General features: G+C 45.3%; 1 protein-coding gene across 2 annotated transcripts in view; it reads left to right on the top strand.

The window, feature by feature from the left end:
• The window catches only part of ajap1 (adherens junctions associated protein 1), a 45,901-nt gene that overhangs the window by 21,129 nt on the left and 9,772 nt on the right, over window positions 1-15,000 (top strand). For both annotated transcript variants that reach the window (XM_077003913.1, XM_077003914.1), the window contains one exon: window positions 1,661-2,436. In XM_077003913.1, the coding sequence (XP_076860028.1) occupies window positions 1,661-2,436 (776 nt within the window). The remainder of the gene's footprint in view (window positions 1-1,660; window positions 2,437-15,000) is intronic.

The following is a 15,000-nucleotide window of genomic DNA, read 5'->3' as shown; positions in this document are numbered from 1 at the left end:
ACACACACACACACAGGCGAGCTGACTGAAAGCCCGCATTATTCAGTTTTCTCTGCCTCATGCCACGAGTCTGAATCTCAGCCTGCCTGCACAGACTCTGCTGCTGGTGTACTGCTTTGTTCGTTCATGCATATGTATAAAGACTGAGATTACCATGAGGTGAATGTTATGCTCCAACTGTCTGTAAGTTTACTCTTAGGGATGATGGCGGATCGACTGTGAGCTTACAAATAGACCGTGCCCTTCCCAAATAAGAAAGGTTTGTTCTTACCCCTACTCCCCACTGCCTCCCTGGAGACCCCTCCTTCCTCCACACTCTCACATTACTAATGACACACATGAGACTCCATCATGTGTGCGTCTACTGGCACTCGCCTTCTCTTATTAGCAAGCACAGGACAGACGGGTATTTGAACAAACACGCCTAATGTAAACAGTGTCTGCAGCCAGGCAGGGATGATCCGTTAACGGGCTAAATGAGCCTGAGACCAAGCCCGACGTGGGGCAGGGAGGCACTGCTACCGGTCTGTGAGGGATCAGGGCCCGTGGGACCAGCTGTGTGGGGTTCTTGGACCTCTATAATGAACTACCATGCTCACAAAGTAGCTGTCGATGGTGAAGTAAAACTTAGGCTATGGTGAAGAAAGTGTGTCCTTTTGCAATAACTATAGAAACTTATGTCTTTGGAAGCAAACAGCTATACACTGTACAGTGGATATATGCTATCTTTCCTTACTTCTGTGATGTTGTGTGTGTGTGTGTGTGTGTGTGTGTGTGAGTGTGTGTGTTTTGAAGAGAGAGAGAGAATGTGGCTGAGGTTTCTAATCCCTCTAAATTAGCTTTTGACTGTTTCTGGGCGAGCTGAAGGACACAACAGATTGCAGATGTACCTTGATGAAGTAGCTGCAACCCTGAATCAATGGAAGTCAATGAAACTCAATGAAAGTGTAATACATTAAGTCAGCAGGAAGAGCCCAAACGTATGGCTTCAGTCATTACAGAACTACGGCAAGCCGGAGGTGCCAGCCTTCCCAACATTCCGACATTCCAACATTCCATTTTGATCACTAAAATAACCACAGAAGGGTGTGTGATATTATTCATTCAGATGAAGCATAATGAATACATCTTTTGACAGTTTTCAAAAATGCACTATATAGGGCAGCCAACATGACGGTTATATCCAAAGGTGCTTCACTAGAACCTTACATTAAACGAAATGCACAAAATAAATATTTAAGGAATTGTGGCATTACTTTGGTGTTACGGTACTAGAGGTTTGTACTGTGACGGTGGCCTCAGAACCCTTGGGTCAGCCGAGAAGACAGTGGAGACAGGAGTTGTTATCACAGCCGTACAAAAAGTACTTCAGTATGTTTAGAGTGACCTTTATGAGGGGAAAGGGGAATACAAAATTAATTATTATTAGAGTTCCATTGGCACAGGTTTAGTGAGCCACCGAGCAGAACGAAGAAAATCAGCAGACTGTGAAACAGCATTTGGAATAAGGGCATGACTACTGCCAAACTGTTTCTGTTCCAGTGCCATGCCAAAACGATGAGATGATGGAGGGCAGAGGAGAAGGGCTCCAAAACGCTCCAGTCAGGCTCACCTGTCTCTCTCTCTCTCTCTCTCTCTCTCTCTCTCTCTCTCTCTCCAGTTCCATGGGTGCTTTAAGACCTTCGGGAGTCCTAGGCTGCAGAATGTGGATCTTCCTGGGCCTTGTCCACCTCACTATGGATCTGTCTCTCTGTGCTCCAGCGGGGCAGACCCTGCCACTCAAGCTGCTGCCACGCCCAGTCCCCCGCGCAAGGAGCCGCCCCCTGCCCACCCGGGACGTGCCCGGCAGCCCGCACTGGAGGACTCTGGGTACCTGGCAGCGCGGTGTCCCACCTCCCGTCCCTTTGTCCGGCAGCCGAGGAGGAGGAGGAGGAGGAGGAGGAGGGGGAGGAGGAGGAGGAGGGGGGCCGGGCTCCAAACCACGGGCGCAGAGGCAGGGGCATCACCTCTGTGAGGAGTGCACCTCCGGTTTCTCCTCCTCCGAGGGAGGCGAGTCTCTGGAGTTTCTGGAGGGCAGCAGGGCCGAGATCGTGCGGCACCTGGAGCGGTCTCGGCGGCAGCTGAAGTGGGACGGCTACGAGGGCGCGCAGGACGGCAGGACCACCACGGTGGCGGGATATATCGACTGGGGCCCAACTGGAACAGACGAGGGGACGGAGGACGACGTTAAAGTGGTCTCCAACACCCGGGCCAGCACCAAATCCTCCACCACCACCACCACCACCACCACTAGCTTCACTACCACTAGCACACGCAGCCCCCAAAGAACTTTTGCGGTGGTGACAACATCCAAACCCAGGAGGCTGAGCACCACGCAGCCCGCCGTTAACCTCGGGGTGACCGTCAGGCCGCAGAAGCCATTAGTGGACACACCAGGTAGGAGGGTAACGTTATAAACACACATGGGGGTACTGGAGTGTTATTTGATAGAAGTCCACCCCCCACCCCAATTCCCTTTTTCATATGACTATATTATATGATTATACTGTACAAACAGTTTATCAATGTTTTCAGTGAATTTCCATCAGACAGATCAAATGTGCAACTTCGAAGACCACCGAGTTGTGACCAACTGACATCTTGAATGTTTCCATTATTTAAGAATTAAGACTTGTATTTCCTGCACTGGTAAAAAGTAAAACTAAAAAACCCTGATTTACATTATGCTGATCATGGACGATGATCCGAGCATTTGAGCGGGAAAGCTGGTGATTACTGTCAGCTGCTAAACCGGCGTCTGTATCACACTGTCACAAGCAGTCGTCGGGCTTGAGTTCTGTTCACGTGTGGGGATTTTTGGCCCGTTGGCCGTTGTTGTTTTATAGGCGGCTGGTTGAGTGTCGGCTTTAGTGCTGCCATCCCGGAGATGCACTACGGTCCATTACAAAACGAGCTGGAATCAAGTGAGCTACGACACAGGCAGCGCCGCTCTTGTGTTTATCGAGTGCTGAATGAGTTGTAGTTGGTGCCTTCCAAACGCCTTAAGGAATATTTCTGTACATTTTAGAACAATGTTAACATATTCCTTCGTTTTTTAAATTTTTTGTAAAAGACACGAAACTGCATCCCGCCTTGTATCGCCACGAGCCCAAACAGCTCAACATGACATCCTTAGATGATTCTGTGAATTATGAATATTTTATCATGTTCCCTGAACATTTTTTGCATAAAATCTTTAGTGCACTATTAGTTTGATATCCAGTATTTTTACCACATGGGTTTTGTAAGCCTCTGCCCCCTCAAGCCTAAGAAGCGTTTATACAGTGATCCACAAACACAAACAGTAAACATAACGCACTTTCTGGAATGGTTTAAATATCAGCATTGGATTAGCAGTGGAAGACTCAGTATAAGATTACACGGGTAATTGCATTGCAAGCACTGGCTCTCTATCTGCACAAAATATCTTTATGCAGGAGCATTTTGCTTTAAGAGCTCTTACATGCCAAAACTAGTCCATGAAATGTTTTGGTCATGAAAATGGGATTCGATGATACGCTAGAATGATCCACTTGTACTACTAGTGTAGAAGGCAGGTTTGTGAGAATTGCTTAGAGAACTCTAAACTTGCATATTCACACAGCTGTTGGGTCAATAGTTTGACCAGGTTTCCTCATTAGAGCACCAGTCTTTGTAATGGTCTAGACGCAAATCATATATAACATTCCCATAGAAATCAATTCAGAATTTACATGAGCCAGAACAGTGTTTAAAATACTATAATTTATATAATGTACAGTAATATTTTGAAGTTTGGAGTGATGCACTTTAATATATAAAGTGGTCACCCCTTACTAAATTATGCCTTTTGGTTTTAAAATACTTTCACTGGAGATTTAGGATGGTTTGGGATGTGGTTATGTGTTGAAAACCCATTTCAGCTCGGGCTGTAGCAGGCAATAAAACATGCAATAAAACAAACAACAGTGCTCACATGAATGCAAAAAGACTACAAATACAACGGCTCACATTCATGTGCAGATAGATGACTTGCGAACAGCTGTGCTGGCAATCTGATGGCATGTTACTACACATGGGTCCATGCATGACTGGACTGGACTGGACTGGACTGGACTGGGCCGAACTGGGCCGGGCTAAGCTGGGCTGGGCCGGGCTGGGCATAGCCCTGTGCGTGGAAGCAACTGTAGCCGACTCGCCAATAAAATGCTATTATGCTTTTATAGTTTCTTATACTGAAGCATCTCATAAGCATGAAAGTTGATCTTAACACAATAATTGAATGTCATATGAATTTTAATCACCCCTGGATAATGATTAGCTCACCCTCTGCCCATTTCTGACAATGCAATTATAGAGAAATGTAATTCTATTAGTGCATAAAGTGATAAATGATAAATGTATAGAGAAATGTAGCTACAGATGTGGTGAAAAAGGAAGCCCCTGTAGAAGGAATGCAGCTCCACCTCGGAGCTCAGATCACAGGAGCCTCGTCACATTTCTGCGGAGGGAGGAGATCGCCTCGCGCTCCGCACCTCAGCGTTGTCTTGTAACTCTTGTCGGAAACCGGATTTGTCTCAGATCTCTGTGTACTAAGCAGCCCGTTGGATTTTTTTATGACTTATTTATATATGGAACGAAAGGATGTCGTGCCCAGAGGCAAACTGTAATTATGCACTTCTTAGACAGCAGGAGCGGGATTTACATGATGAAACAAAATTCCTGTCAAGGTGATGCTAACTGCTGCTGCATCCAGGGGGCCTTTTGGGCTAATCTCACTCTCCTCAGAGCACTCTGCTGACATCAAAACACTTTCTGACACAGAACGTTTGCAAACTGAGGAAGGATGACCATAAATGCAAAGGAACTGGGATTCTCTCCAGTGTGTATCTCTCTCTCACCATGTATGGGACACACAGGCAGCACAGGAGTGGAGCCCAGAACTCACGTCTGTGTTTCACCTATGATTTGGTTCCCTTAAGATGGTTTCTTGGATACTTATTTAAGCAGTCAGTAAATGGATATGCTTTAGTTTTCTGTGGTTTTAGTTTTCAGTAAGCACACAGAACCAAAAGCACGGTGCAGCATGAGAAGTCTTGTGCCTCTAATCTCAAAGGTCTGTCGTATCTATTGTGTAATGAGGCTGAACGGCCTCTTCACGTCCGTTTCTGAGGTGCTGCTGGAACTGTGTTTGCTGCGGCCTGATCTCTCTGAACGTGGGTAACTCTTTCGTTATGAGCAGGCCTATTTTTGGATTGTTGCCTTTTTAGTCTCGTCCACCCCTTCTCCGTCTCCCACCTCGATCGATGTGAGCGCGCTCATCACCAACACATGCCATAGACGCATGTTTAATGCATAATGTTATCAAAAAAACTTCTTCTGATAGAAAGATTTCTCATCCCTGCAGTAATGGTGTCCCAAGCACACAGATATTGGTGTGTGGTAATAAATTACCAACAGAGTTTGGGATTAGTGTGAGATTACAGTACTGCTTTAACATCCAGATTACAATGACAATGAAAAAAATGTGCAGGCCGTATAATTTTTAGAGTATCACATAGTAAGGTGCACTTAGTTTTCTTTTACTGTACTAATCACAAGTAAATATCTCTGTATACATATGTTAATATAGAGAATACTGAATATTAAATATCCAAAAACAAACATTTTTCAGTACATCTCAAGGCATAATTCAATACAGAAGGTGATGCACACAGAGATACACAATTAATCCAAACTTAATTTTAGCTTTAGTTCTATAACAGGGCAACCTACAGACAGTGACAGAATAACGCCAGAGCACTGCTGAGTCTCACGTTTTGGCTAGAAGAGAGCGTGAATGACACTGACACTGACATTTAATCAACGTTCAAGGCGACTGGGGACTGGCGTGTGTTGCTCTCGCGCGGCCTGTGCTTGTGCCGTGTCTCTGTGGCCTCGGTAGCTTCGTATGGAGTTTTATTGCTCCCGCACCTCGCCCCAGAGACACCACCCGGTCCTGGTGCTGCCATATTTCAACTCTGAATGAGGCATTTGATCTCGAGCCGGGACGACCTTGACAGCGCGGGACCGTCTTGTCACAGCACAGGCTACAATATCCCGTAACCTAACATGACTCAGCTATTTCCCACACGTGTTTGTATGTGCGCGGGCAAGTGTGGCAATGGGTACTCTGTATGCGTATGTGTGTGTGTGTGCGCGCGCGTGTGTGTGTGTGTGTGTGTGTGTGTGTGTGTGTGTGTGTGTGTGTGTGTGTGTGTGTGTGTGTGTGTGTGCGCGCGTGTGTGTGTGTGTGTTTTTTATAGTTATAGTTCAGGAATTCCCAGATGCTCCTATCTTTAGCCAGTGAGCCAGTTTTGTGGATCCTGGCAGATGGAGGTGTCAGGCTTGATATCACTGTGTTGTGTTAATGTACCTGCACTTCTTACTTTGAACTTGTTATCACCTCCACCAACTTCCTCCCCACTGCCTAATATAGACCGATGTAACATTTTGTTAGCAGAAAAAAAGGCCTATAGAAATATGCAAAGATGGATTTGATTATGAATTAATGTTAATATTAACTGGTGATTCAGAACAGGTCACACTGAAGTATTTAATGAAATCTGGTAAAATTATGTTTTGACATCTTAATGATTCCACAGGAATATGCTAGGTGTAATGATGTATGCGTAGCATAATAATGTGATCATTACTGTAGCTGTACTAACACACAGTCCACTTAAGATGATCCTCTAGTGTTCAAATCTTCATCCAGCCACCAGAATGCAGTTATGGTGACTATCAGCTAGACCTGCTTGAATTATTTCATTATTTTCATTCCCCTAACGTACCAGGTACTATTTAATGCAACCTCCCCAAACAAACAAACAAACAAAAAACCACAACTTTTCTTCCAGAAGCAGTTTTGTACCATTAGACCAGCAATGTCTTTGTATTCTAAGGAAATTAAAATCCTTACTGTTACAGCAATTTATAAGTTCTTCCGTTTTCTCTCTTTTCTACAAGCCCGTGAGCTGTTTTATGACATGGCCCCTTGGCACTGTGACATATTCAATATATTATGTCAGAAATGTAGCCTCTTTAGAAGACACCAGTCTAACAGTTCAGTTTGAGCAGAAGTGCAGGAGTGTGTCTCATGCCCTGATAAGCTCCCGGGATGGAAATAATGAAGAAGCTCCATCCAGGGCAACTTCATTATCCCTTAAGTAATACAATCACAGTGTGTGGAGCAGCAGACCACCTCGGCCTGACGTGGAGGAAGTCCCTTGGACAACGATTGAATTATGCAGCGCTATCTTTGAAATTCGGCTGAAAGGCATTTTGATTAATTGACTTTGATCCTGCTCTGCTCTCCTGCTCTGTATCCTATTGACCATCTCTGTGTCTCACTCTCTCTCGCTCTCTCTCTCTCTCTCTCCTTCCTCCCTATGTCTCTCTCTCTCTCGCTCTTTCTCTCCATCCTGTCATTCTCTCTGTCTCTTTCTCTCCTTCCTCCTTCTGTCACTCTCTCTCTCTCTCTCTCTCTCTCTCTCTCTCTCTCCTTCCTCTACCAGTAAGTGTTTTGGATTGCCGCAGCTCTGTGGAAATCAAGCGAGATTGACACTTTGACATCAGCGCTAATTGGGAATCGCAAGGCATCAGCGGGAGCAATAAGAGGGTTGGCCAGGTGGAGAGGGTGGGAGGAAGAACAGAGGGGAGGGAGAGAGGGAGAGAGAGAGAGAGAGAGAGAGAGAGGGAGGGAGAGAGAGGAGAGAGAGATGTAGAGAGAGGAGAGAGAGAGAGAGAGAGAGAGGGAGGAGGGGGTAGAGGTTAACACTTAGCAGAGGCAGAAATTAGTTGTACAGACTGGTTGTTTATGATTTTGGGGCATCTGTTTTTTGGCAAGGTTTCAGCCTGTCTGTTTTCAGTTGAATGAAAAATACCTTTTTGCATGTTCCAAGAAGAAAAGAATGTCAACAAACATGAATCCAAAGAGCAAATTATAAAAAATGTGAACTTTAACAATGAATTGATATACCTACATGTACAAAAGAGAGCTATTACAGAATGAATCTTTGACATGGTCTCTGGATGTGCGAGGTGCATTACTTATGTTTGCAGTCAGTGGTTAGGAGTTCAAGTAAACACTTTCAGGTGGCAAGGTAATTATGTTTCAACTCCATGGTTGTGAACTGTGCCTTTTCCTCAAGTTCGTCTATTCCTTAGAGCAGGCCTGGCTAAATTGCTGTTAAGGAAAAGGACTCAAAGCCTCTTAAACCACCCATGATTTTCAATTACAAAGTCCTATCATTACCTGAAGAATATTTCTTAACCCAGTGACTAACAGGATGGGGGGATACTCCACACTGACCGTTTTATCCACTGACTGATGGATCTCATTAGAAAGGTGGATAGAAAAGGCTCCGGATACTGAAAATGGCTCCTGACATCATTAACTAGAATTAAACTTACTGTCGTTGGTTTCAGTTGGCAGCTGTAGTGTCCCCCCCCCCCCCCCCCACTTTCTTGAAGCATCTACACATGGTTAGATTATAGGAATTTGCTGAACAGATATATTTTTAATCATAGTCAGAGATAAATAGAGGGAGTACAAAGATGTTTGCAAAAGTAAAGAATCTTTTTAGACTCCTGATCTCACCTAAAATGATTTCCTGTCACTCCATACTCCCATGGTGAGTTACATTTTCTCACATTATTAAATTCCATAATTCATATTAGAAATTAAATTGAGTCTTGAGATTACTGGAGAGGATCTCTATGGTGATCTCCAGGGGATGGAGTCAGAACTAATGACCAGTGTCTACCACGATCTGCGCGAAACAAACTTCCTTTATAAACCCAGTTGGGTGGTTGTACTGCAAACGTCCCACCTCACAACCTCAAGCATTATTATTTAAACTGACTAAAATGTGCTTAAGTACCAATGTTTTATGTACTGACATTGTACCGCTTTCCCAAAGGAATAAAACATGCACTGTAGCACAAAGATTATGTAAGGCAAGTAGAGCACTCACTTAGGTTATTTTTAACATTCTTGCTCTTACCAAGCTTGGCTAGCGCTAGTAGCCTAAATATTGTCTGGATCAGACCACATAAGTCTTCAGTAAAAACATTGTGTCTCACAGCCTTGCTCTTCTTTAAGAAACATCTTTCTATGTGTTCCCCTAATGCGACATCCCCTGGTCACTGGATCTGGTCTGCCCTAATATAATCTTTTGCTCCACCTCTTCGAACCTGAATGTCCATGATTCTCATGGTGTCTACGTCTAAATCCTCTTGCCTGTTCACAACCTCAAACTCAATAGTCCTAGTGCCTTTAGTCCCACGTGTTATCCAAGACCTGTCGAAAAATGTGAGCTCTATATTTGGGGCCTTCTTGTCCCAGAAACGACTTCCATGTTTGTTCTTCTTCTAAACGTTCCTCTTCCACTGTGTGATGTCCCATCTGTCCATCACTTTACACAGATCGTTAATGCACAAGTCCTGCTGGACCACATTTTCAGGCTAAGGGATGTTGTATCGCTTATTTGCGACACACCCTGCTCTCATTGGGTGGCACCATGACGCTGCGGTGCCCTGCAGAAGCGCGTGCTGTAGGAGGTGGGCTGGCACAGCCGCACACGCCAGTCATCCGGAGGCGGCAGAGTTCGAGCCACGCTCGTCCCTCGGGGCTCCGGCAGCGTTTGTCCCGTTTATGGGTAAAACTGGCTGAGAGACGGAGGCCAACCCTGAGCGTCAGAACCAAGGTGACTGGATGAGGTGACGGAGTAGTGGTGGCAGAAAAGAGGGAGAGAAGCTCTCTGATACTGCAGAGGCAGACTCCCTACGGTAATACACTATATGACTTTCCGTGGAAATTGCTTTGAGTGTGTTGTATTTCTCTCTGTGGGGTTGGACCAGATGGGATGATGTATCACCCCTCCCGCCTCTGATTCCTCGAGCCAGTAATCAGGGAGTAATAGACATTACCTTTAGCTTCGGCTTCTCTCGGTATTATACGACTCTGCCTCGCGGACGCGGCGGGTTGCTTATGACAGGCCTGTGGAATAACTCTCCTGATGGGAATCAATACATAAAACAGGAGGCCAGTCATCCAGCGTGAGCGCCAGCCAATGTCGGGGGCAAAATGCGGCTCTCGTAAAAGAACTCCACCCCTCCCTCGTAAACACATGAATATGTCACGCCGTAGTTTCACAGCCTTGCCTCTTTGAGCTCAGGGGGGGGGGGGGGGTGGTAGTTGAAGAGATTACAGGGGAGCTTTGTTGTGTTAGCGTGGGGACGACTCCCAATCCCCCCCCCCCCAGAAACGTGGCTGGTTGACCTTTAAAGCTGCGTGCTAGAGGTGTGCAGGGCGTTTAGGAGTGAGTGAGGAGGTAATAGCGGCCTCTCCGTGACCTGGAAGTGCAGCGGTGGGGATGAAGGAACACCTCCGCACGCACAAGCACAGGCAGCTCGGGCCACGCGGCTGCCGAACCAGAGCAGCTCAGCATATTGCCGTTATGCAAATGAGCTGCTGGAACCTTCCGGGGCCCACTTAAGACAAGCAGTTCACACAGAGCAGTGGACAAGAACTAGAACAACGGTAAGAAGTGTACCTTCAGGGCGAAGCCGCAGTGCATTGTGTTTTTAGGTGCCGTCAAACGTCTTCTGGGCCACTCGTTCAACCAAATTTGCTTTGGCACAAGAACCCTGATGTTAAAGGGAGCCGATGAAATGTCAGTGCACTGGCTGCACCATTTTAACTTAGAAGAGAGAGTGAAACAACACGCTGGCTCTGTGTCTCAGTCTGTTCTCTTTATTTCAAACCCCGAGCCACACCACACAGCTATTGTTCTCCCACTAATAAACTTAAAGCTGTGCCTCCTCACTTGGCATTCTGTCACGTCCTCCCTTAAAGAAAAGAATCTGGAATCCAAACACCAAATTTGCATATTTACAGCAAAATAAAGCAAGTGCACTGTTAAACATATTTCCCAAGTTTCCATCATTTCCAACTTATTTTTCTTCCAAAGTTAAGCTAGGCTAAAGTCAGTAGGTGAACTACAGAACACTCGTTTGATTATTCAGCCCCGTTACGATGCTTTCTGACCTCATAACAACATCTAACTGGCTGCTAGATGTGGTCTGAATGGATTATGAAGTTCACAGTTTAACTTACATCAGCTTCAGTCTGCACAGTGTCGTCTTTGCCTGTTTTTAAGCCGTTTCTGTGAGCAGTCATCTGTTTCTCTATACAAGGTTCTCCTTGTGAGGTTTGGATGACAAATGACCTGGACTGGAGGCTGAATCCTGAAAGGTCCAAGAGGCTCCACTCTTTCTCCAGTAAAGAGGGCTGGATGAGATTTCGCCCATCTCTTTTGCTCTTGTTTAGTCTCAGCTCTGGCATCATTGTTTTTCACAGAGAATGAGTTTGGCCTGCTGGGTCACTAGGACATCGGTGGTTTCTTAACGAGCCTGGCAGGAGTCTCATGTGCTGGTTTGGTTGCTGTGTGTCGGTAGCTGTGTGAGGGTCCTTCTGTGCTGGGTCCTTCTGTGCTGGGTCCTTCTGTGCTGGGTCCTTCTGTGCTGGGTCCTTCTGTTTGAGGATGGCTCTGCTAGTTTGTACTGCTCTTTCGGTTGTCCCATTAGCTCAGGCTTGCTGTGGAAGTCATGCTTCAGTTTATGTGTGATATTGCCGTTTTGGGCTGTAACGTTGCCGCTTTTAGCTGGGATTTGAATTGTGATGTGTGTTCTGTGACGGTTTCTTCTGGTATGCTGAACATGACCCAAAAGATAACAAGCTTCTACATAACTGCTTTGTTTTGATGTCTTTGCGAGCTATTTCCAGTCATTATCAATAGTAATCAATACCGGTGAGGTGGGCACTCCCATTTAATTTGCAGAGGTTAGCTGCTATTTTCTGCCGCAGGAGTCCAGGCAGGGCCGAGGTAATGAGCAGCTCTCCGTGCTGGCTGGGCTTGTGCCTGCTGCAGTGTGGACACCTTGACGCTTTGTCCTTCACAGCTTTGCTGATTTGAAGCATCTCTATAGCGCTCCCTGCATTTTGCTAAGCTCATGGTGGATTCTCCCTTAACATCTCAGTTCTCGTGCTCCCTGGTATGGAAATATGACTTCCCCTCTTTAAAAGCCTGCTTAAATGAGTAAGAACACCTTTCTTTGCGTAGAACCACTGGGCTTGTTTAGCCTGATAAGCAGACCGACTGCCCTCGATGTACTGAAGATGGAAGTGGAGAGTCTGATATTTTTCTGGCATCAATTTTAGTGCACACATCACTCTGCACTTCCTCACTTACAATGACATTTGCTTTGACACTCATTTCCAGTCCTGAACTACTCACTTCTGGTTCTGTGTGCCTAGATAGGGCATTAGCAACTACTGGGTTTTTACCGGACACAAATTCTTCAGCAGGTTGAACTTCATCAGGCAAATCAGTTTGTTCTTAAACAGTGTCACCAATCATTTTTGATTAGTTTATAGGGTTCCGGTCCACACAGATACTGATAGAATTTCTCAAGTGCCTGAACAATTATGAAACACTAATTTTTCTATTTGATGTCTTTCAAGCTTTGAAGAATGTTTATGAACAAAAACCAGCGGGCTTTAGTATGTTGTCGTGTTGTTACATCAGAACTCCCCAAGCCAAAAGGCGCTTGCATTGGCGCTGACCACAGCTGGAAGCTTTGGGTTGAAATACTTTGGGTGCTGACGCAATCAGTGACTTCCCTTTCTGAAAGGCCTCATCTTGCTGGGGGCCCTATAACCATACCACATTTGCTGTAAGCAGGTCATTGAGGGGATGCAATACATTTGATAGGTAAGTATCGCCTTACAAAACGTACCGTGCCCAGCCGCTTCCTGAGCTCTGTTTGGTTCTGTGGTGGATTCATAGATGCTATTGCTCTCCTTCAGCACATGGAGTAATGACTGCTCCAGTAATCACCTGCCCCAGGCTATTTAGCTCCATCTGCCTCGATTTGCACTTGGCGAGTGAGTTTCAGGCCTGACTTTCGAATCATCTCAAGGACCTTAACCAGCTTTTTATCATGTCCCTCCGTTGTAGAGCCCTGTACCAAAATGTCATCCATATATATTACCGTGCCCTCCGGGTCACTCAGCAGCTCAAACATTTTCCTTTGAAAAATCTTGGGTGCCGACATGATACTAAATGGCAACCTTCTGAAGCAGAACCTCCCCTGTTGTGCAATAAATGTGGTAAGTCTGGCAATGTTCCAGGGGAATCTGCCAGCATCCACTAGCTACATCTAGACTAGAACCTACAACACTGGCCAGCCAGCCTATACAGTATTTCCTCTATTGTTGGAGGGATGAGAGTCTCTCTTTTAACACACTCATTTAACCCCCAGAAGTCACACAAACTCTGTTTCCCTGAAGGTTTCACCACTGATGCTAGTAACTACCCAGTTACTTGGCTCACACATTTTGGATAATAATAAAAACAGAAGTATCTGACCTGAGCCAATTTTAAATGATACAGACATTCTGTTCAATGAAGAGAATTGTGCATCATGGTGGCTCATCATCTGAAATCATTGAAATCGCTCCTCATCTGAGATCATCATCTGAGTCCTCAAAGGTGCTATTCTCTCCATGCTTTCAGCTATAGATCCAAGGAGCAGGCCCCTCTCCAGTGACTTAATGCATGGTCTTATTCTTGCATACAGATACAATGTGGCCTAATTTGTGGTACTGCTTTCTGGTTCTCTGCCATAGCCACACATCCGTCATTTGCTAAATGAGTCCGCTTGTATCTTCCACACCTTTTCTTCCCTGTCTGAATGGCAGGAGCTGTGTCTCTATTAGCCCTGTACATCAGGGTCTTTTTCCCCCCATCAAGGCATTTAATGCCACCTTCATCTACACTCAGCAGTGGTAGCATTGTTAGTGTTATCTGCAGTGTTTTGTCACAAGCTCATAATATCTTGCGACATCCACTACTTTTTCTCAAGTCATTTTCCCTTCGCGGTTTGTGTGACAAAGTCGTGTATTTCATCCCAATAAGGAGTCTATCAGAAATCTTTCTTTTATGACAACTCTGTGTTCGGCTAGTTGATACAGATGCCTTATGCAGCTCTCCACGGTCTCACTAGCGTCTTGTACTTGAGAATGAAAGTGAGCTCTTTTGAAAATAATATCTCACTTTGGCACATGACATGTATCAAACCTTGTGACGGCAGCATCTCAGTCAAAACATGTTCTGCCTCTGAACCCCTGCGGTAGAGACGGACATTTAACTCTGAGTCCCTGCGGTGGAGACAGACATTTACCTGAACACTGGCACATTCACCATTCAGCTTCATTGCAGTGTGAAACCTCAGATTCCATTGCCTCCATGTTGGTGATACCTCTGGCTTCGAAAAGGTCGGCTGATATGGTGCTGAAAATTTTGCCCTAACTGTGATAAGTCACCTTTGACTTCAGACACCGTGTACCATCTTAGAGTCTTTTAAAGAAATGACACAGTGGTTATGCCCTGGTCTGCCCTGGTCATTAAAGCTGTCCGTACTTTCACACATTTGTACTTTTGCATTTCACAACTAGAGCACAATATGTCACTGCAGCAGATACAAGTACTTATATACCTTACTGCTCTTAGTAGTGTGACATCGTAATGTCGAGTTTTGCCACGTTCTGTGTTACCATGGTGATAGGCCAACGGTGTGCATGAGCTGTTTAAAGAAGTGTTTGATGAATAGGTAGAAAAGTTTGCATTGTCATACATTTATGTGGGACAGAAGTGAGAGGTGAGGAAAGACTTAACTACAATTTATCCACATCACTGCTTAAGAAGTAATTAGTTTTCATCAATTTTACAGTAGTCAAATGACTTGCAGTACATAATGGATTTATTGTCAGACATTAAAACCTTGCTGCCACTGGCAATGTCAGCCAATGACAGATTAATCTGAAACTTCACACAGACTCTTCAGAGTGAACATGCCACGGTCCCCTGAACATCG

Source organism: Brachyhypopomus gauderio, chromosome 4 (genome assembly GCF_052324685.1).
Source record: "Brachyhypopomus gauderio isolate BG-103 chromosome 4, BGAUD_0.2, whole genome shotgun sequence".
In the NCBI taxonomy this organism is placed as follows: domain Eukaryota; kingdom Metazoa; phylum Chordata; class Actinopteri; order Gymnotiformes; family Hypopomidae; genus Brachyhypopomus; species Brachyhypopomus gauderio.
The sequence above is the reverse complement of the archived record's forward strand: the minus strand, read 5'-3'. Positions and strand labels throughout refer to the sequence as shown.